General features: G+C 31.1%; 1 protein-coding gene across 2 annotated transcripts; it reads right to left on the bottom strand.

The window, feature by feature from the left end:
- Nucleotides 1-3,279: 3,279 nt before the first annotated feature.
- Nucleotides 3,280-6,053, bottom strand: LOC114406226. 2 transcript variants are annotated; one of them, XM_028368874.1, is made up of 6 exons: nt 5,442-6,052; nt 4,931-5,012; nt 4,306-4,481; nt 4,060-4,120; nt 3,892-3,940; nt 3,280-3,630 (listed from the first exon to the last, which is right to left on the bottom strand). In XM_028368874.1, the coding sequence occupies exons 1-5, from the start codon at nt 5,565-5,567 to the stop codon at nt 3,924-3,926; spliced, it is 462 nt and encodes a 153-aa protein (XP_028224675.1). In that variant the 5' UTR covers nt 5,568-6,052; the 3' UTR covers nt 3,280-3,630; nt 3,892-3,923. The 2 variants fall into 2 exon arrangements, with proteins under 2 accessions (XP_028224675.1, XP_028224674.1); XM_028368873.1 differs by having other exon boundaries at nt 3,284-3,630; nt 4,060-4,123; nt 5,442-6,053.
- Between the last annotated feature and the right edge of the window lie 16,602 nt (nt 6,054-22,655).

Genomic DNA, 22,655 nt, shown 5'->3' with positions numbered 1-22,655 from the left:
GCTTCGGTCCAATAGTATCATTATGGACAATAAAAATTTTCCTTTATAAGACAGTTGTATATTTAACATTCGAATTTAACATCACTGATTTAGCTAAAAGAATTTCACAGATTAACGTGTTCGGTTTGGTAAATTAATTTACTTTAAACTCAAGTATAAATACACCATTACTTTCTCACACTAAAGAAGCCAAATGGGATAGTGAAACATGGCAGACATTGTCCTAGGATGTGTAGGATACTGAACTAAGCCAGCTAAATGTAGTGGTGCTATCTTTGACTCTTTTTCAAGAACCAATAACATAATGGATTAAGAAAAGGAGATAAAATCTTCAACTACCAGACACATGTCACAGCAAAAAGGAAGAAAAAAAAACAAACAAAAGAGAGCAGACAAAGCAGCAAAGATCCCAAAGGGGCACTGAAGAGGCCTTGTTTGTCCCAACGTTAATTGATGGATAAGGATAAGGATAGGTGAGGCTCTCACGGGCCAGATTTTGAATGGGGAATATGCTGATATTGGAAGTCTTTATTTTTTGGATAAATAGTCATTTTTTATTTTAAATGATAGAGCAGTGATAAATTCATCCTAAAAAGATGAAAATTTAAATTTTAGTTCGTTATTATTAATAAAAGGGTCTACATGACACAAATGAACGAAAATGTCAGAAAAATATTACTAACATGATTCATCTTTGATTGGCTATTCAAAAGTGAGTCATAAGGACGAATTTTTCATGTAAAATTTTGATTTTTTTACCTATTGGACTCATTTTTTCTCCTTGCATTCTTTTCTTCTCGCACTCTCGGAATGCACTTTCTCTTCATTGCCTTTTCTTCTTCTTGTACTTTCAAAACGTGCTCTTTCTGAGGAAGGATTCTCAAAACCTTCGTCTTCAATGGCCAAAATGTGAACCTCCTACATTGCAGCTATGGTGGTCGTCATCAGAAAATAGGAGTAATCCTTCCTCGGAGAGAGTGCAGAAAAAAGAAAAGGTAAAGAAAAAAATGAGTCCAACTAGTAAAAAATCAAAACTTTACATCACAAATACATCCCTATGACTCACTTTGGAGAGTCAATCAAAGATGGTCGTGTTGACAATCATTTTTGTGACACTTTTTTTCATCTTACCATATAAACTCTTTCATTAATGGTAACAGATGAAAGTTAATGGATGAATGAATTTGTCGTACTTTTTTCACTTTTGGGAACTAAAATTTAAATTTTTATCTTTCGAGGATGAATTTGTCAACACTTTACATATTTAGAAACAAAAATGTTTATTTATCTTTTTTTCTTTGAACTAAGATAAGAAAAAGGTGAATAGACTAATTGGTTAACTTAGTGTTGGACAAATTTGTGTATTATTGTGCTTGTTGGGGCCACAATCTTTGGATGTGGTTATAGTTTTTAACAACCAATAAAGTCTAACACAATTAGTAGATAATAGAATTTTTTTAAAATATCGATAGAGATTTGATTTGATTTTTTAGTCTTGCGTAGGAAAAAGAAGTTGGAAGATTTTATTGAGAGAGATAAAATCTACTCCATTAATCTTTACAACTCGAGAGTTAATGTCATGATCTTTGGTATCACTTAGGAGAATAATTTGCTTGCAGAAAAAAAGAAAAAGTTATAGCTTTTAGCCGTGCGTGACAGTGTTTTGATGACTTTCTTTCAAGATGGTTCACGAACCTGTCTGGTTAAATTTCTCATTGTTGTTGTTTTCTTTGAATGATTCGTGCACGCAATTTTTATCAGCACATGTGAGAGGGGTTTAAAATTGATGGATGAGAGGGAATGGGAGGAAGTGAAAAGATGTGTGTGTGGTGATGAGATGAGATGATGTTTGTTGTCAGTTATTATGTGAGTTGCTTTAATTTGATGTGCAACAAACATGGCTCTTTAAGGAATAATTTTTTGATTGTTCCAAGTACGGTTAACATATCTACTCACATCACTCTGCAGCTATAATAATACCAAGAATCAATAGTACTAGCATACGGTTTTGTTTGTCACAAAAATAAAAAAGATATGTAGATCATTGGTGAGTGAACAAGTTTCAACTTAGCAGTTATCAAGTTCTGTCCAAAAGGTGCTCCGAGTATCTAGTTACTTTAGCCATAATGTGAAGACAACAAATCATGTAGTTTTCTTTTCTGAAAAATAATTGTAAGATGAGAGACTATTAATATTATCCAACAAGACATCCATGACATGTTAGAATTCTCAGCAAAAACCTACTAAAAGAATTACTACACGTGCATAAAAGAAAGTTTTGTAGCAATAATGTATAGAAAACAAATCATGTAGTGCTTTTTTTGGAATGAAAGTAAACTTCTAGAAGTATTGAGTAAGACACCAATGACATGTTGGAAGTGTTAGTAAAAACCTACTAAAAAAACTATACATACATAAATCACAAGCAATTGTACTTGGTTACAGCTACTCAACTCATCTTTGGGCATTAAAGTATCTTCTTGAGGAGGATGCTCAATCGATCATGTAGCTTAGTAGGTATATAAGTGTGTTATGCATAGTGTATACTCATATTGGTAACTATGTTTCAACCTCATTGATTTTATAGAGTAAAATTTAGAAAAAGATGTGCATTATTCTTCTAACAAGACCATGAAGCCTTCTAAGAATCTTGTTGAAAACAGAAAGACGTGGTGATAGAACCATGTGTGCGTGGTTGGTAGATAATTAAAAAGGCTACTTAGGCGCTCGAATTTTTGACCAATGTCAAACCATACAAATGAGGAAGAGAATAACTCTACCACATATTTTCCAATTAAGGTAAGTGTAACCGGTTTTTGGTTAGCTTTAAGAGAAAAGGTTCTTTCAATATTTGATTATATGAAATATAAGTATCTTATCAGAATATGTTAGGTGAAAAGTCGTTTTGACATGATTTATTTTGTTTAGACTTTGGATAGTTATAAACTGTTTTTTTATAGTAAAAATTTAAAAGGGGATATAAAGTTATAGTTGGTTTTATATTTAAGATAAGTTATCAGAAATAAATAGAAAAATATAAAATAGCTAAAAAGTAAGCTGTTAGCTTTTAATTATAAACTCAAAAATCTTGTTTATTATCAAATATATTTATCCATGATTAATATAAATTAACAAAATACTTAACATCAATAGTTATTTTCTATTAATGACATGATAATCTTAGGAAATAATCTAATCCAAACATGATAATAAGATCAATGGTTACAGACATATTTATCTGTAATCATATATAGCTGAAGTACTAAAATAGAGCTGGAACAAGTAAAGATAATTTCTTCCATTAAAGTGAATAATTGCATAGCTGAAGTACTAAGATAGAGGTGAAACAAGTAAAGAGAGTTTCTTCCATTAAAGTAAATAATTGCAAAGGTTCAGCCACACAAGATTAGCTGATAATGCATAGAATTCCTATATAACTTTTGCAATAAGGTGAGGATAATATCCTTTACAATAAAATAAAAAAGAAACGCAAATGATTATAGTTTCATCATATCATGATTCTGTCAAAGCCAGAGAAAGCAACTTGCTGTCCACAACCCTTTTGATTACTGTATAGTTCTTCCATATAACAAAAGATGGACTATACTGCTAAACTACCTTGCTATGTACCTGCAATATGCATTCATTTGATTGATAAACAATGCTAGAACAGGAAATACGACTAGAGTTATAGAATCAACATCAAATATACATAATTATATGAATCAATTTAGAAATAGATAAGAATCATAAGATCCTGAACCCTTCAGAACAACCCTCTTTGTTTTCTAAGACTTGTTACTTTTCAATCTCTGTTTAAAAAAGAAGGAAATACTAAAGGATATCTAAGAATGCCATTTGACTATAAAGGTTTGAGAAGATCATATATACCTTGAGAAGCACATGCCTTGACAAGAGTGATCTTAATAATAGAGACCCCCTGTGGATAGAAAGTTAACAGACAGCAAAAGAATGAGAACTTTGTGACAGACAAGTACAATGCATATCTAAACTTTTAGACCACAAATCTATTAGACAAGAATATATGTCATAACATGCCTTGCCACCAGTCTCCTCTTGAAGCAAATTCTGAACCATCTTCTCCATCAACATTCCTGTGCTGCTAAACAAAAAAAAAATTTATGTTAGGCATTCTTCATACTAGAAAATAATTATCAACCAAACAAAATAGGAATATCATTCAGCCTGTGATCTAGAGGTCATGAGGCAGCAACCTTATTGTCAGGCCAAGGCTCGCCGCCCCTCTAGTATAAAAACAAAAATAACAAATGCATTGCCACTTACCATAGAGTTGAATCCCTCATTCTGTGTACTCTGAGGACTAGAATAGATGTCCTGACCACCATAATAAATTGATGAACTAAGGTGACATGGTTGGACTCTTTGATCCTGATAGATGGAACTCATATCCTTGTTCACAGCATTCTGAGCCTCGCTACCATTACCCTTGGAGAAGTTATCTGCATTGATTGGAAGGATAAGGCATGGAAACTCAGAAAAAGGGGGGGGGGGGGGGGGGGGGGATTTTGAAAAGAAAGACTATCTAAAACTACTAAAATTTCGGTCCTATAGATATCGATATATACACAGGATATATCATTCCATTATGCAAAATTTGACCAGCTAAATTCAATGGAACTAAACTCAATGATAAAATCTTCAAATAGATAATTTCATAATCGTTTCTAAATATAAAAATACCAAAATGGAATCAAATCACTACTTACTCAGGGTGCAGGATAATTCAGACACAAGGAAAGTAAAAAAAAAAAGGAAAATAGCGCCAATAGAAAATATGCCATTATGTGATTTTTTTTTTTATCAAAATTGTACTTTAAAAAGTTACCAAAAATTATAGATAGTGGCCAAATATGTGAAAACGAAGGGCTGAAACCGAGTATCATCATACCTTGAATACAAATTTTGGAGCTCCAGGTTTCATTGGCAATTTTGCCACTCAATTCAGAGCGCAGAGACTCTCTCCCTAACACCTAAAATTGAACCAAACCAATCCAAAAAAAGATCTCAGAACCGTTTCAGCATTAGTTAGATATGCAATGAACATGGACATGGACCACATGGTATATAATTCAAATTCAACCAAAAAACTAATGATCCAAAAAATACTTCAACAGATAGCAAAATTCAATCGTTCAGGTGTAAATGCTCATTGATTGTCAGATTTGACCTTCAAGTAGAAACTGAATTGCAAAAATGAAGATATTTTTTTTTTTGGTGAAAAACATGGCCTAAAAGAAAGCTCAGACTTTTAACACAACAAAACCAAACACATAACAGAAACCAATCGTAAACTTCACCATGAAATGCAGAAAAAACAAAAACAAAGGGATTGATTTTGAGCAACAAAAAAAAGCAAAAGAATCAAAACAGAACAAGGTGTTGAAATTAAACACACACACCTTAGACGATGGAGGAGAAAAAATGGAGCCAAAAATCCCAGAAGAAGAAGAGGGACGAGACTCTTTGGACCCAAAGAGCTCAGAGGTGAATGAAGAAGAAGTACCCTTTTGCTTATTCCCTTCCATTCTTCTCTAAAACTTAAAAACTTTTGTATCAAAATCAATACTTTGGATCAAAAGTGAGTGTGTGAGGGTTCTTTAAATAGAGACAACCCACAAAACTACACCAACCACCGCCTGAAAAAGGCCTCCAAATGAGAAAAATTTACGTTTTTCTCGGGAAACAAACAGAGGAGAGAAGAGAAAAAAAACGTTAAGAGAAGAGAACAAGGAAAAGGAAAAGGAGAGGCACGTGAATGAAGAGAAGTTTGTGTTTTTCAAATGAAACCATTCATTCCTCACACCCTTTTATAAGGCAGAAAAGATGGACTGCTCTCATGATATGTAAAATTAAAAAAGGTTCAGCTTTCAACCTTTCCTAGTAATTTTCTTACTTGGAATTTTGGTTTTTTTATCTTGTAATAACCCCAAAGAGAAATTGAAGGAATCAAATCAAGACAGAGACCCAGAGCAGTTTCTTTCTCTGGTTGCTCGGGTTTTCAGTTGTTCTGTTTCTGGTTTTTCACTTCTTCTAAAGTCCTTGTGCTGAGTTCAGCATGGAACAGAAAACTGCCACGTGTGGTTCTTGAGTCATAGGTGTGGGCCGTCAAAGCAAATCCCAACCTTTTACTGCCACGAGCACTTTGAGGATAATAATGACAGACACCCCAACCCTTTTGTCCATTGTCTTCTCAGCTGGGTTGTTCGGTTTTCGTTGGATCTTTCATACTTTCAAGTTTCAACCACTTTTTTTTTTACCTTAAAATTTAATAAGTAGTAGTATGAATTATGATTGGTATTAAGAAATTCTATTGTCAATTCATATAAATTATATTTAGCAGGCTTTTAACATAATTAGTCTTTACATATGTGCGATGCACATAAGTTTTATGTTGGACGTAGATTATAATAATTATATAAATTATAATTTATATATTTTACATATATTTTTAAAATGTACTTTGTAATTAAATACTATTGATTGAAGTCAAAAAAATATTTATTTAGATATTTTATATTCTTATAAGCATTTAAAGGTTTAAATGTGTGTTTTTAATTGAGAGAAATATTTATTTTATTTTTTAGCTTAAATAATTATAATTTTTAATTGATTTTTTTACTATATGCGTGTGTTTAGTAGTAACAATTTCATTGATTATATAAACAATATTATTTTATATCATGTAATAAATGAACGTATAATAACCCATTAATGAATACATTAAATTAAACATTTATCAATAACACCATTAAAACTCATTAATTTTTCTCTCAATACAAAACAATAAATATGCATTTAAAACTCACTTTATATAAAGTGTACCACGAATTAATATGATTCATTAAACTTTCACCAAAATTAAAAATATGATTCATTAAATGAATGAAGAATAAAACAACAAGTAAAAAGAAATTGTCTAAACTACCCTTATTTTTTACAAAAAAAATAATTATTTAAATGTACTATTTTTAATTGGGTGTAATATATATTTTATTTTTTGGTTAAAAATTAAAATTTATAATTGAATTTTTTTATGATATGTGTGTGTTAAGTAACAATTTCAATTGATTATATAATTATTTGTGGAAGTTAAAAAATATTTGTTTAAATATTTTATATTCTTATGAAGATTTAATTATTTAAATGTACTATTTTTGATTGGGTAAAATATATATTTTAATTTTAATTTAAAAAATAGAATTTCTAATTGAATTTATTTTATTATATGTATGTGTTAAGTTGAAATGATTTCAATTAAGTGTATCAAAACTTTCTTACTTTATCTTATAAAATATTATTATAAAAATTAATTAAAAAATTTAAAAACATAAATTTATCATATATTATAATTTGTGATTAATTAGTATATTATTAATGCATGCATTATTTATTCTTTTATTTGTAGAAATTATATTTAGTAAAAGTTTTAAGATAGCTATTATAAAAATTAACAAATTTATTATATATTATAGTTTGTGATTGAATTACAATATATATTATTAGTGCTACTCCTTGGTGGGGATTGCTACTGTACAACATCGAGAGGCCATCAAACATGTTTAGCAACATGTTTGCGGCTGGTTAGAATTTACCAAAAACAAAATTTTGAAATCCATTTGGTGTGTAGCGGTGTGGGGGCATAGAAGCAAAATTATTTTTCAGCAACAAAACATTGATTTGGATTTAGTGGTGGAAACTATAAAATATGAATCATAGGCTTCGTTAATGTCAATGATTTCCACTTTTCATATTATGAGTGGTATTCTAATTCTTCTATATGCCTGAAAACTTTACGGCTATGAGTGCTTTCATGATCTGGTTTTATGTTTAAGTAAGAAAGTAGGAAAAGTGATAGATCATAATTTGCTTTGTAGTCATTGCTTTAGTGCATTAGGGGTGTATGAGGTTGGGGTTCTACCTTTCATCCTATATATATATGAGAAAAATTACATATTTTATGAAGACTAATATAAGTAGTTAGATTAGTTAATTTATCATTAATTTTAATTTTATTTTAAGATTATCCATGACATTAAGTGGTTTAAGAGGTGATTAATTTTTAAAGAATTTTTTAACCAATGAGTATACATATTGTTTTGTGGATAGCTAAATAAGTGCACTCATTTTTAGGGGAAAATGTGCACATATCCTTGATAGACCTCATAATTAATTAGGGATAAAAAGAAAATTTAATAATAAAATAATCTTATGTTTCTTATAATTAGGATGAAAAAAATATTGTATTTTATTTCTTATATATAGAACCAAATGTAATATTAAAAACAATCAAACATAACATTGATTTGTTGAAACTTAAGTTATAAATAAAATTATAAATATAATCATCTAACACGACAAAGATAAGTCATTAAATATGTATAAATTTACACTACTAATGGAAGCAGCAAACAACACCAAATACCATTCAATATATATGCATGTGGTAATTAAATTAAGATAGATTTAAGACTATAACTTTTAATAATTAAATTAATAGTTACCAATGTATGTGCGCATGTGGTATATATTCAATATTTTAATTAAATAATTATGTGTGTTCATGTAATATCCATTTTTTATAAAATAAATTAAAAAGGATTTTATTTCTTTAAAATAAATAGTTTTATAAAAATGATGAAATTTTTATAATTAAATAAATAAGGAAAAATAAATTTATTAATTAAAATAATGATTTGAAGGAAAATAAAAAAATATTATTTATTCATTCGATAGGAAATAAAATAGAGTTCTTGTTTATAAAATAATAAAAAAGTAGAATAAATAATAGGTTGGGAGTAGTCTAGCTATAAATAAAGCAGTTTTCAGACTCACCATACCTCTCTACCTTCCTCTTCCTCTCAATTTCGTTTTCTCTTCCTCTTCCAAAATCCTCTCTTTTTTTCGCATACACCCAAACTTGTCTAAGTAAAATGACAATCCCGGACTCATTAACCATTGGATCATTGTGAAATTTGAGCACCAAGTTTGAAACTAATTTCTTAACATTCTCACCATTGAAATTTGCATAAAAATGTCTAACGTTATTGAAATGTCCTTTGCATCATAGCTTTCTCTTTTTCCGTAGAGATCCAAAACATGTTCCAGTAAAACTACGATTTTGGACTCTACAACTGTTGGATCGTCGTGAAATTTAGACATCACTTTCGGAACCCATTTTCACACAGTCTCACTGTTGGGATTTGTGAAATAATGTTATTGTAGAGAGAAATCAGTCTCGCACGTTGACAGTACAAAAAAAGCTACAATCACTTCTCCTTCTTTCTAACGTTTGGAAACCCTATAAGATCAAACAAAGGAAAAGTTTGAGGAATCCTAAGGAACTGCTAGAGACACCGCTGTCATTGTCAGACTACACACGTGAGCCCACTTAGAGGTAAGAAACGAGTTTATCGCAATTGGGGTTAGAATGAACATGTGTAGGGATCCTTAGAGGATTAAATTAGGTTTATTTTGGGATGTTTATTGAATTATAATTTTCTTTTATGATTATAAATACAATATTGTTGTGTTTGAAGGGTCAATTGATGTCCTGATGCAAATTGGTTAATAAATTGAGTGCTCTTGGTGTTTTCTTGTTTTTTTACCTATGATTTTAATTCCTTAATTTTGATATGATTACATGAAATTTTTTGAAGGGTTTTACTCCCCATATTGTGAGAAATATTTTTGTATAAATTATTTGCATTTTGGATAAAATTTACTAGGTGAGCATGATAAATTGTAATATTGAGATCATTAAATTGTGATTAAAATTATGTGTAAATGATAAATTGAATATGTGATGAATTATGAGATAACATGTTGCTTTGAGATTATAATATTGTTATAGAGATTGAGTATAAGTGTAAAGTTGAACATTTGTTAATTTGTGAGATACACGCAAACATGTGATGGTGGATTGTGACATTATGAGATGTTAAATTGTGGACATGAGATTTGATTGTGAATAAGTGTGTGGTTAACACTTGATGTGACAATACTTGTGTTGTGAGGTGTGCACTATATAGTAACCCGATTGATGTTTACCTTGAGAAAAATGTTTATGCACAATGTTAAAAGAAAAGTGTAGGATTCCTAGTTAGGAACCTAAACTGTTAAATTGTAGCACAATGTATTAAACGTGTTTGAAACACGAGTGTGAGGTCGTGGGTATTGTATCATTCATGAGTAGTGTTTGCGTGCAAAAATTGTTTTAGGGGTTGGACCTGAATTAGGAAGGTGAGGCCCTAACAAATTCTTCGGAGTCTAGGCCTTGAGGATAAAGACATTCAGTTTGAGTGCTCCTTTATGCCTATGTTGATCACATATGGTTGAAACATTCTCGTAAAACAGAATGACCCAGACTAGTCACCTTATGATTTTACTTAGTGAGAGTGACCTGACATACTCATTGTGTGTTGTGTCTTGTTATGTACTCCTAAGCGCCCCAGGGTGGGTTTTCACTGACATGGTACCCCATTTCATATAGGTTTGAGTCTTAGTATAATTGTGCATAACACTTGTTAATTGTTTATTATGAAATTGATGAGTGTTATTACATCTTGACCCGAGTGTGTGATTCATGCGTAATGTGATTGGTGATTGAAAAATTAATTTTAAATGATAAAGTGGTGAAGTGACGTGGATTGTATTAATTTGAACTATGTTATAATTACTTCCATAATTTATTTTGAATACGTTTTTGTTTATTTGTATATTTTTTAGAAATGTGATAACTCACTTCCTGTGTGTTATTTGTGTTTGGAAGCAGATGATTAGGTGGATGACTTTAAAGAACCTCGTACTAGAAGATGCTGGGACACAATGATCTGATAAAATGTAACATTGGAGTTGAGTTTTTATTTTCATTGTATGATGTTATTTTATTTTATTTTACCCACATGAATTTGTTTATTAGTATTTTTATATGTATGTCGGAGTAGAGGGTGTCACAATTTACATGCGCATGCACTTGTTGGTGAGATCTTTTTTCCTTGATATGTGAGATATTTTTATTTTAGGATTAAATAAGTTTTTAGTCTCTCAATTACTTTAAATTTCCATCTTTAGTCCATCTTAACATTTTTTATAAGTTTTGTCCCTCATTAATTTTCTGTCTACATTTTTAGTCCCAATATTAAATTTAATTCATTAGGTTTTGGTGTGTCAAATAAAAATCTATGTTAGCACATAACCTTATGGCAACCCTATGTTGTGCAATGTGTCATCACATGTAGGCACTGCATGCCAACCATATCAATGCGTCACATGGCACTACATATGGTGCCACATGACACAATATTTTATTTGACATTTTTAATTCTTATAAAATTTTTAAATTTGGATTTTGTCCTATAAGAGTTTTACCTTTTGATTTTAGTCCTTATAAAATTTTCATTCTTTGATTTTAGTCCCTAAAAATTTTTAAATTACTTTTAGTCATTAATTATATGTTTTTGTCTTACTTTCACCATTTATAAAATATTTAAGTTCTTCTTTATCCACCTCCATCCAATCAATATCATCACATAATATTGTTCCAACCACTATTAGTGAATAATAACAAAGGTGAAAGTGGAATCGTGTGGATCAAACATTAACCCAACCCACTTGGATGCACCCAAAATTCTCCAACACACCTAACTCATAATTAATTTAAACAAAAGACTTAAAACTATTTTTTTAGGAAATCATCGATTGGTTATGATTAGATTTGGGCCCAAAAATTCTAAAGCATGACAAACTAAATACACTTATAAGCTCAATTTTTTACCAAGTAAGCTTTCAATTTAGGTGGATTACTATTTAAGAGTATGTGTGTGTATAGGTGTTGGTATGGAGTGGACTAATCTTACTAAATTTTAAGTTTAAATAAAACTTTGTTCTTTATGAAACAGGGATTTAGTCCCAATAAAACTTTATTTTTTATTTTAGTCCTTGCCACTATTGAATTTCATTATGAATTGAGATGGCTAACAATAATGAAGTGATGATTACATCACCATTGTGTCACATCAACAAATGGTGGTGTTATCACTTGTGGTGTCATAAAAAATGGTCATCAGCAGATGATCATGTTATCAACAGTGCAACATCATCATAACGACACTGCTAGGGACTAAAATAAATAAATAAAAATACATATTTTCAAGCACTAAAAAAAACAACTTATTTGCATGGACCAAAAACAAAACAAAAATGGTACAAAGACTAAAGTAAAAAGTGGCATAATTACAAAAGATAAACATTAAACTAACACTTAATTGATAGTCGAGATTGATGGCCAATATTCAACAACTAAAATTTTATAATTATTCCTCAACAATTGATAGTAATGGTTGATAGAGTAATCTTATATTTGAAATTTGAGGCAATAGATGTAGAAGCAAGCTTCATGATGATGAACCAAGCAATTTTGATGATGCCAAAAGCCTAAGTGATTGATTCAACATTGATTCAAGACTTCAAGATCAGGCATCAAGAATCCAATCCAAGATTCAAGATTCAAGAGAAGAAATCAAGAAGCAACAAGTCAAGACTTCATATAGGATAAGTATTAAAAGATTTTTTCAAAAACCAAATAGCACAGTTTTGTTTTACAAAAGAATTTTCTCAAATTTTCTAAGTTACCAAAGTGACTACTCTCTGGTAATCGATTATCAGTTATCACTAATCGATTACCAATGACCAGTTTGGTTTTCAAAATGTTTTCAAATGGTTTGTAACGTTTCAAAATGATTTTCAATCAGTATAATCAATTACACTATATTAGTAATCGATTACAAGTGAATCTGAACGTTGGAATTCAAATCCAATTGTGAAGAGTCACAACTTTTCATAAAATGCATTGTGTAATTGATTACCACAAAAGGTGTAATCGATTACCAGTGAACATTTTTGAAGAAAAAGTTAAGAGTTATAACTCTTAACATGATTTTCTCTAAAGTCACAACTCTTCCAATGGTTTCTTTGACCAAACATGAAGAGTCTATAAAAGCATGACTTTGACACACATTAAAAAAAAAACATATATGATATTCTTCAAAACAATTCTTCTTCAAAATATTTCTCTAACCATTGCCCATTTCTTTTTCTTTTTTTTGCCAAAAAGCTTTCTAAACTTTGTTTTCAAAACTTTGTTTTTCTGCAAGTGGAAATTCTGCAGAAAACAAAAGTGTGCTATCTTTTCATCCCTTCTCCCTTTTGCCAAAAGATTCAAAGGACTAACCGCCTGAGAATTCTTTTGATTCTCCCTTCCTCCTCTTGACAAAAGATTCAAAGGACTAACCGCCTGAGATATCTTTTGTTTCCCCTTACAAAGATTCAAGGGACTAACCGCCTAAGAATTCTTTGTCTTAACACATTGGAACGTACATCCTTTGTGGTGCAAGTAGAGCGTACATCTACTTGGGTTGTGATACTGAGAACAAGAAAGGGTATCTCTTGTGGATCAGTTCAAGTGGAACGTACATCCACTTGGTTGTTCAAAGAGAACAAGGGAGGGTACATCCCTTATGGATCTTTGCTTGTAAAGGATTTTACAAAGTTATTGGAAATCTCAAGAACCGGTGGTTGCTTAGGGACTGGATGTAGGCATGGGTTGTTGCTGAACCAATATAAATCTTGTGTTTGTCTTCTTTTTCTATACGCTCTTTAATTTTCATTGTGCACTTTTTATTTCTTCTTTACTTTTGTCTAAGTTATTGTTTTTGTTCTTTATTTTCTCATAACTTAGTAGTAAAGCCTAATTGAATCTAGTAACATTAAGAAGGATAGATTTTTAATTAGTCAAGACACGTTCATAATTAATTCAACCCCCCTTTTTAATTATTCCGAGGCCACTTGATCCAACAATAGACATTTTCATAATGGGATTCAAGGATACAAATGCAAGATTTAAGGATTGATTTAGCCCTTAATAGATGATTTTAGAGATAGGGGGAGCAACATAGTACAACCTAAGGCCAAAGCTTGAAGAATTTTTGGCTTTTACATGCCCAACTCCCTTGAGTGACATTTGTATTGGTTGTTATCTTCGTTGTTGCATCTTAGTACATTTAATATCTGTATTGCATCATGCATCATCATGGTTAGTGTGAAGAAAAGTTTCTAAGTTAGAAAAGTTTCTTCAGAGGCAAAAATTGTGTTTTAATCGATTACAACCTCATTGTAATTGATTACAACAAGTTGTCTGAAGCTTGTAGAGTTAAGTCTCACATCGGTTTAATCGATTACCGATATCTCGTAATCGATTACACTATTGTTTGAGACAGTGACTGATTTAGTCAAGAGTCTCTGCTTTAATCGATTACCAAGTGGATTAATTGATTTCTTCTTTCTTGTTCAAGTGTTCAGAGGTGAACAAGAACACTTTAATCAATTACTTAGGTCATCTAATCGATTACATTGTTTGTGAGTTGTTTTCCAAATGTTGGATGAACACTTTAATCTATTACTTTGTTAAAATAATCGATTACCTTATAGATTTAATTGATTACAGACAATTATAATTGTTTTCTCTATATATAACCAGCTTGTGTTCACGTCTATACATCAAGAGATCATTAGAGAATACTCAATACATCTTGAAAATAATATCTTAGCCTTAGAATGAGCAAGATTTCTTGCTTTCATTAGTGAATAAGAAAAGAGAAGAAAAGAGCTTCATAGTAACTCACTACTTCTTAATCAATTGGTTATGAAGATCGTTTCTTGAAAGTGAGTTGTGTCTTTTGAGTAGAAGAAGATCACCATCTCAATCCAACAAGGTTTTTGTGGAAATATTGGTCATATTGTATCTCTCTTACTTGGTTTTTCCTTTGTATGGTTTTTACATGGTCTTTGTTTTTATGTGAGAATTGCTTACAACATGCTAAAATAGGATTTTCTAGTTTGGGTTAAGAGTAGGGTTCTCTTAGGCTTATATTCACAAATGATCCAAGTGTTGGGTGCCTTAGTCCCTTTATCCGGAGTAAGAATTGTAGATTGGCTGTGATTGCTTGTAAGGATTCTTGATGCATAGTATAAATCTAATTTAGGTTGTGAATTAGATAACTTGATTAGCTTCTCTAGAAATAGAGAGTGAACCAGTTCTAATCTTTTGTCTTTCTTCTCCTGTACTAATCTTTTTCTCTCATTCAAATTATTAATCAACTCATTCAAAAGGTTTAGTCAAGTTTTTCACAAAGATTCAAGTTTTATGATTGTGAAAGAAAAGATATTAATGAAGGATCATGTTTAAGGAAAGATTGATTAAGTATTGATTATGTTTGATTCATATTTGTTTGTGATACGATTCTTGCAAAAGTTTTTTTTGTAACTCTATTTTTAAGGTATATTTTATTTTGAAAACCAATTCATCATCCCTCTTGATTTATTGAGTTACATCATCTTTTTCATATGACTGGTGTGGGCATAGCACACATAGACCTAAGGTGGCCTAAAACCATTTTCAATCTAGAAGAAGTCAAAGTGGAAAGCAAAGCCTGGACATAAAATGCAAACGCAAGTAGTTTTTCAAGTAAATATGCCATAATGCCATGGTCTCCTAAAAAGGAGAGTAGTGGGTTATTATCATATGAAAAATAATTGATGTTGATTGTACGATGTAGTCAAGGTCCCTAATCAAATCAACCAAATCTCTTTTTTGAAATTAGTTATATTTATTTATTAATCAAATTTATCTCAATGCTTAAATATCTTTTTGTATATATGTCACTTTTTTTTATCTAGTTATACTTTGTTGTTTTAGTCCTTGTAAATATGTTACTTTTTATTTTTAAAATTGTCATTTTTTTTTAATTTTAGTCTATGATGATATAACCATAATGATGTGGCACTTTTGATGATGTCTTCATTTGCCAAATAAACTTTTATTATGAAATCATCAAGTAATGAATTCATGATGTCATGATGACATAATTACCATTAGTCAAGTTAGCACTTAATGGAATCCACTAATGACAGGAACTAAAACCAAAATTTTAAAAGGACTAAATTCAAAAAGAAAACTTTAACAGACTAAAATGAAAAGATCTCCTATTTTATAGGGACCAAATTCTTATTTGAGCCAAAATTTTATGGTTAAAATCCTAACTCTGAACTCTCAACATTACCTGAGTATTTACCATACTTTTTGCATATACTTCCTTCGGTCCTTAATATAAGGCACTTTTAACAAAATTACATAGACCAATAAAAGTAGGTAAATTGGTTGTTTTTTTATATAAAAAAATAGTCTTAAATATGTTTTAGGTCCCTAATAATAATGAAATTTTGATTTGAATCCCTAATAAAAAAATTGTTGCGTTTGATACTTGATAGTTGAGAAGCAGTGTAATGATGCATGATAACTGTTAATTATGAGTATATTTTGGAGTTAAATTATATAAGAATTTGTAATTTTTCTCTCCTAATTCTTCATTTTTGAGAAAATAATTGTTAAATTAACATCATTTAAGTTTTTGTGCATAGAATATTAAAAGTGATGAATTTATGATGCTTAGTGAGTAAAATAATGCTCAAAAAAGGAGGATAATTAAGGAAAAAGAGGCTAATTAAGGAAAAAATGCTAATAAAGGAAAACTGACTAATTTAGGAAATTAAAAGTGGGCTTAGCACGAGAAGCCCGCTTAGCACTAAGCTAATCTACACCTATAAAAGAAGAAGAGATAAGAAAGAAAAAACACACAAAAATTCCAAGAGAATACAATTCTTTATAAAAGGCAAAGGTTAGAGAAGGAGAATCAACCATTGAGAGTCATTCCTTCCACCCATTTTGTATCTTATCTTCTTCCCCTTTACTAAATATTCCTTTATTGCAATTGTAAAGTCTCCATGACAATGAGAGGCTAAATCCCCTTTGTTGGGAACTTGGCAGCCAACTACACTTGATGTAATTTCTCTTCCTATCTATTCGATAATATTACATTTACATTATCCTTTCTTGTGCTTAATATTATTGCTTGTGGCTTGATCATACATTTGTATGGTAAGTTTTAAGGGTAGTGTTGAGAAATGTTATTTTCTAATAGAACTGGGAAAAATTATCTAAATAAAGTCATCACTAGGGATAGGTTGATATTTGTTTAGTCTGTTATACATATCTATTCTTAATGATATTTACTATTTTAGCTCTGCAAAGGGATTTAAGAGAGAAAATAGATAAATTAGGCTATTTCATGTGGTGGACCAAAGTTAGGGTACACTAGTAGATGCAGGTGTAAATTGGAATAATTATAAATAGAGAAAAATTATTAACATTACATCAAAAAGTAGCTTTGGTAGGTTAAGTTCTCAACATTCTCATCTTCTGAATTTAACTTCTATAATAATTGAATTTTCTTTTCCTTTCTATTTTTAATTAATTAATTTAAATTCTTTTTTAATTTCTCCTCTTGTTTGATTTAATTTTCCGCCAATTTAAATTATTATTGTTTTTCTCATAACCTTTTCCAAAAAAATTTCTTTAACTTTTTTTATTAATAAAATATTCATCTACCTAAGGACAAACAAAGTCCATGTGAATTAGACACTCAGACTTTTGTTTTAACTTAACTACTAGGGATGAATTGGTGTTCTTGTATCAACAATGCACTACCTTGATGAATCTCTCTTGATCTAACAGATAAATTCATAAGAAGAGATAGCTAAGTCATAATTTATCAAGGCAACCATGAAGATAAAATTAGTCATCACAATATGCATCGGTCGAAAAAGAACAACCATTCTATAAAAGACTCACAATATTGTAGCAAACCTCATGGTTGAGCTGGAATAAAAGAGAAGACATGAGTTATGAAACAACATGCACCAACAAAAAAAAAATCAAAATTTGAAGTAGTGTGTAAGTTGTTCCAGCTAAGGAAAAAGGAGTATCCAGTTGTGTGATGGAGAAAATTCGCAACAAATCTTCTTGGCCTCCAAGTTTCTTGAGTTTAGGAGTAGCGAACCTCCTTGGCCTTTAAGACAAGATGCAACGATCATTTCAAGGAAGTTTGTATAAGGATATTGAAGCACAACAGGAGTTCTTTGCTATCAAGGAAACAACTTAGAGAGTTCATCGGTCAAAAGCATTGTCAACTTCTAATACTAAACTTCCTTAGCCCTGGCTCTCTTCATTTGTAGCATCAAATCTATCTAGCAATAGAGAGTTTGTAAACATCTTCTTTGTAGGAGCTTACTGATGAGTTTTTCCTTGTAAGATGTATTAGGTATTTTTCCAAATAGAACTTGTTTAGGATAGGGAACCTCAGAAAAGTAATTAGGTGATTGTTGTTTCTGAAGGTTGTGAGTGACCACAGCTTGTTGTGTAGGTCAGGTAGAAATTGCTAAAGAGGGTTCAAAGCCTAGAGAGGCTTTTCAAAATAATACTTGTGTACATAGCCGACAAAGTCTTAAAGAATACGGAGGTGAAAGAGCCTGGGGATGTTTCAGGAAAGAAAAAAATGCCTAGTTGGTGCTTGTGTTAATGGAAAGTCTACAATTGTAGAAACTGGACGTATCCCAGGTGGGGGGGGGGGGGGGAGGGTAAATCATGATAATTCCTTTGTATGCTTTACTTTTATTTTTGCTCTTAATCTATTTGTTTTTGGAATTATTTACTTTGTAACGCCTTGAAATTTTGCTAATTGAAAATCAAACTTTAATGTATTTCTTGTATTTTTTTTATTATTTGATTGATTTGGATAATTTGAGGTGTTGTGTGAAATAGGTATGTGTGATTGCTTGATGTAAATATTAGGTTATGTGGAGTTTGATTGACCTATGCTGAAATTGTGAGATTTCAAGTTTTACCCAAACGTGTTCTGGTAAAAATGTGATCCCTGACTTGTTAACTGTTGGATCACTTTCAATTTTTGACGGTAGGTTCTTAACTCATGTCTTCATGCTTTGATCATTGGGATTTATCAAATAACACTTTTGTACATCTCAATTAGTAAGACAACCATGCTTATCGCAATTTTAACTCGAGCAGAAAATTCACATAGCGAGATCAGCCCGCTTAGCGCAATTCTAGCCAGTAGAGAAATTGCACTCAGCGTGAAATGTTACGCTCAATGCGAAATGTCATGGTCAATGCCAAAATTTGAACTTCACTTAGCGAGATTTGCATATTATAAATATGTTCTTCACCGTGAAAAACTTGATTTTTTGCTCTTCTTCTCTCCAAACACTCACTCAAACCCTAACACATTCTTCTCCACCACCCAAGGCCACCAGTGGCAACCACAAGTGGTCGTTGCTTGCCACTAAACTACCGCACGGAGATGAACATTTTATTCAGAGCGAAATCCTCAAAATTCACCTCATGGATTATGTAGGGAAACAAGCTCTCAATCCTTTCTTTTGTAATTTCTCTAAGGTAACCTTGACTTCTATGTCTTTCTCCTAGTTAGTTTGAGCTTCTCTTAGTATCTCTTGTGTTTTGGGTATCGTAATAGGATATTTGTACACTTCCTTTAAAAAATTCTTGAAAATGAGACGTTGTAAAAGTTACCTTTTTATAAAATTGATGTTATTTTCGTGACCTTCGTTGAACCCTAGACACATTGACGTGATCAGAATTTCAAAATGAAGTCTCTTTGGAGTAGAACCCAAAACACCCCTTAGCCCTTTTTTTATTTTGATAGGGGTATTTGACCCTGAATGTTGATATTAACATTATTTTTTTATATCAATACTAAATTGCTTTCAATTTAGTATATAGAACTCAGTGTTTGGACTGACGAACCTGAACATGAGAGGCCTCTAAGCAACGTAGAAAAGAGCTGACAGAGAGCTCATGATAGGTGAGGGGAGTTTCTTTTGGTTTACCACTTTAACACCGTAGTTGGGGTCAGGGAAGCCAACTATAGTGATATATATGTGTCCCTGTTGCATGCTACTTTTCAAGAAAAACTGACTAATGGGGTGTAATATATTTATTATTGATAATGAAATTATGAATGATGTTATTGAAATGATTGAAATTTTTGGAAAAAGTCTTAGTTACAGAGGAGACTCTACCCAAAATTTTATTATTATTCTATTTACTTCTTTATTAAATTTTAAATGGGCATAAGAGTTTGTTTTGTAAACCATAGTTCTCCTCTTTAATTTAGATTTTTTCCTAAAATACTAGTCTCATGATAATATGGATTGTTGTTGTATGACACTTGTGTTTTCTAAAGACCTGGAAAGTATGAATCCCATGTACGAAATCTATATGTATATATGTGAAATGCAATTACTGATGATGTTAATGACATAAAGATGAGACAATGTTGATGTTTATGACAATGTGATATCATACAGTGTTGATGTTTATGATAATATTGATATGATATGATGTTGTTATTGATGATAATATTGATATGAGATAATGTTTCTATTGTTGATAATGTCATTAAAAATTACACTTGATAACTTGATAAATATTTTGTCTTTGTTAAATTAATAACTTAATTATACAATTTTAGTCTCTAAATTCCAATTGTAATTGTACAATTTAATCTATGGTTTGATTGAATTTAATAAAAAAATTTAAAAAAAATTGTGTGAATCTCACACTTTTATTATTCGTTTAATTTAAATATTTTTGTCTTTCCATTTTTTACTATTTCATTCTAACCAACCAATCTCATAGTTAATAAAGTATGATACCATGAGAATTATTTAATGCCATGTTGATATGATGACTCATTTGACATTTGTAAAAAGGATTTATGTGAATAATTATTTTACTAAAAAAATAATAAAGTATATGAGACTAAATAATCACCAATATCATAATGAAACAATTTGAATAATCTACTTACATTTATAATCAATGACTTCTATCACAATGTAACAATTTGAAAATTCTACTTATATTTAGCTCCAACATCATAAACTCTTACACTAACTGGACTAAATTATCCTTAATAACTTTTTTGACCATTCTAAGTACACAAATAATAAATTTGTTTATTTCTCCTCCTTACCCCCTGTGAACAAACGAAGGTGTCTCTCCCCTCTAGACCAAACAACAACGGTCAGCATATTAATTAAGTAAGCCACAACACTGCCACACAAGATGCTCGATATATATCATTTGCATATCATCTCTATGTTCCCTTATAAGGTGCTTCTTTTCTAGTTTTCACAACCGTACGTGAATGGGATTTAAAAATGAGATAAAAGAACGACTTGGACAGGTATATCTCTATGTTCTCGTGATGTATTTGTTTCCAAGTGTGACTACCTAGGCCAAAAACATACTACCATTTCTTAGGACATGAGATAATTTAAGCCCAATAAAGTAAACACACACTAAACATGTAAATTCACGATATCAAATTATTCCCAAAATATTCAAACATAAAAGTGAAAAAAATACAATTAGTGACTACCATTGTTGTCTCTTCAAAATAACTACGGTGTTTAGTTTTTGGAACTTGGTAAAACTATTCCTTTAGGTTTGATTTCTGTCATTTTAGACAACAATAACCCAACAAACAACAAATATGAGACCCATTTAAATAATAATATTTCATAAAAAATGCACCTTTGTCTTAAATAATCATACAATGTACTTGCATTTGTTGATGGCTTGAAATGATAAATTGTTATAATCCATTAATTGTAGGGGATTAGATATGATTTGAATGTAAATTGTAATTGATCCATATCCCTATATATTTTTGCCTTTTTTATTTGTGATTTTGTTTTGATATTTTGTCCTCAATAATCATGGAAAGATAGTAAAGATGATCATGTATTTATTCACTGTTTCGTATCAATGAAAATTACCAGATTCCATTTTCTTAACATGGTATCAAAGCCTAGTTGAGGGAATAAGGAAAAAATGTCCCTCATTGGGGACCAACGGTCCTCGGTGAGCCCTTTTGCTCCTGCCTTTCTTCTATCATTCTTTTTCCAATTTTTGGTGTACCATTCAACTCGTTGCCCTTTTTCTGGCGAACTGTTTCTGTTTTCCAGCAACTTTTCCGGTGAGTGTTCTTATCCGGTGAGCCATATTTCGCTATGCAGAAGTTGTCACTGCTAGCACCACCGGACTCGTCTCTTCACCGTCGGTCAAGCCCACCTTTCTCCGATGCCATCGGAGCTGCCACGTGCCACCACCTTCTCCGGCCATCTTTTTTAATCTTTTCACATTTTGTCAGATCTACTATCTCCGGTGCAACCTAGGTGCACCCACTACCACCATGGTGCTTGTCTTCCTCCGGTGAGTTTGAACATGTAGTCAGCCACTATTGTCGCCGTCGGGGATTTTGATGTTTGACTGTTTTTGGCTTTTTTTTACCTGCAAATTTTGTTTCAGCTGTTCTTTTTTCTCTATCCCCCTGTTGAGTCTCCACCATTGGTTATGAAGCTTCCAACTCTTGGTTTTAAGAAATTTGGAACTTGCTTTGAACCTTCTGAGGCTGATGTGTTTTCCAGCTCTCTCTTTTTCAAGCAATATTTCTCGACTTTGTCAACATCCCTGAGTTGTCCTTCAAATGTTTTTTTGGGGAACTCCATTTCTGTTATGTTTTTTATTTATTAGTGGGAATAAATTTTCTTGTAACAAGTTGATTGCTTAGTAAGCTTCAGCTTGAGAGGGAGTGTTGAAAATTAGAATTAATATTCTG

The sequence above is a fragment of the Glycine soja genome, chromosome 3 (genome assembly GCF_004193775.1).
Source record: "Glycine soja cultivar W05 chromosome 3, ASM419377v2, whole genome shotgun sequence".
NCBI lineage: Eukaryota > Viridiplantae > Streptophyta > Magnoliopsida > Fabales > Fabaceae > Glycine > Glycine soja.
The sequence above is the reverse complement of the archived record's forward strand: the minus strand, read 5'-3'. Positions and strand labels throughout refer to the sequence as shown.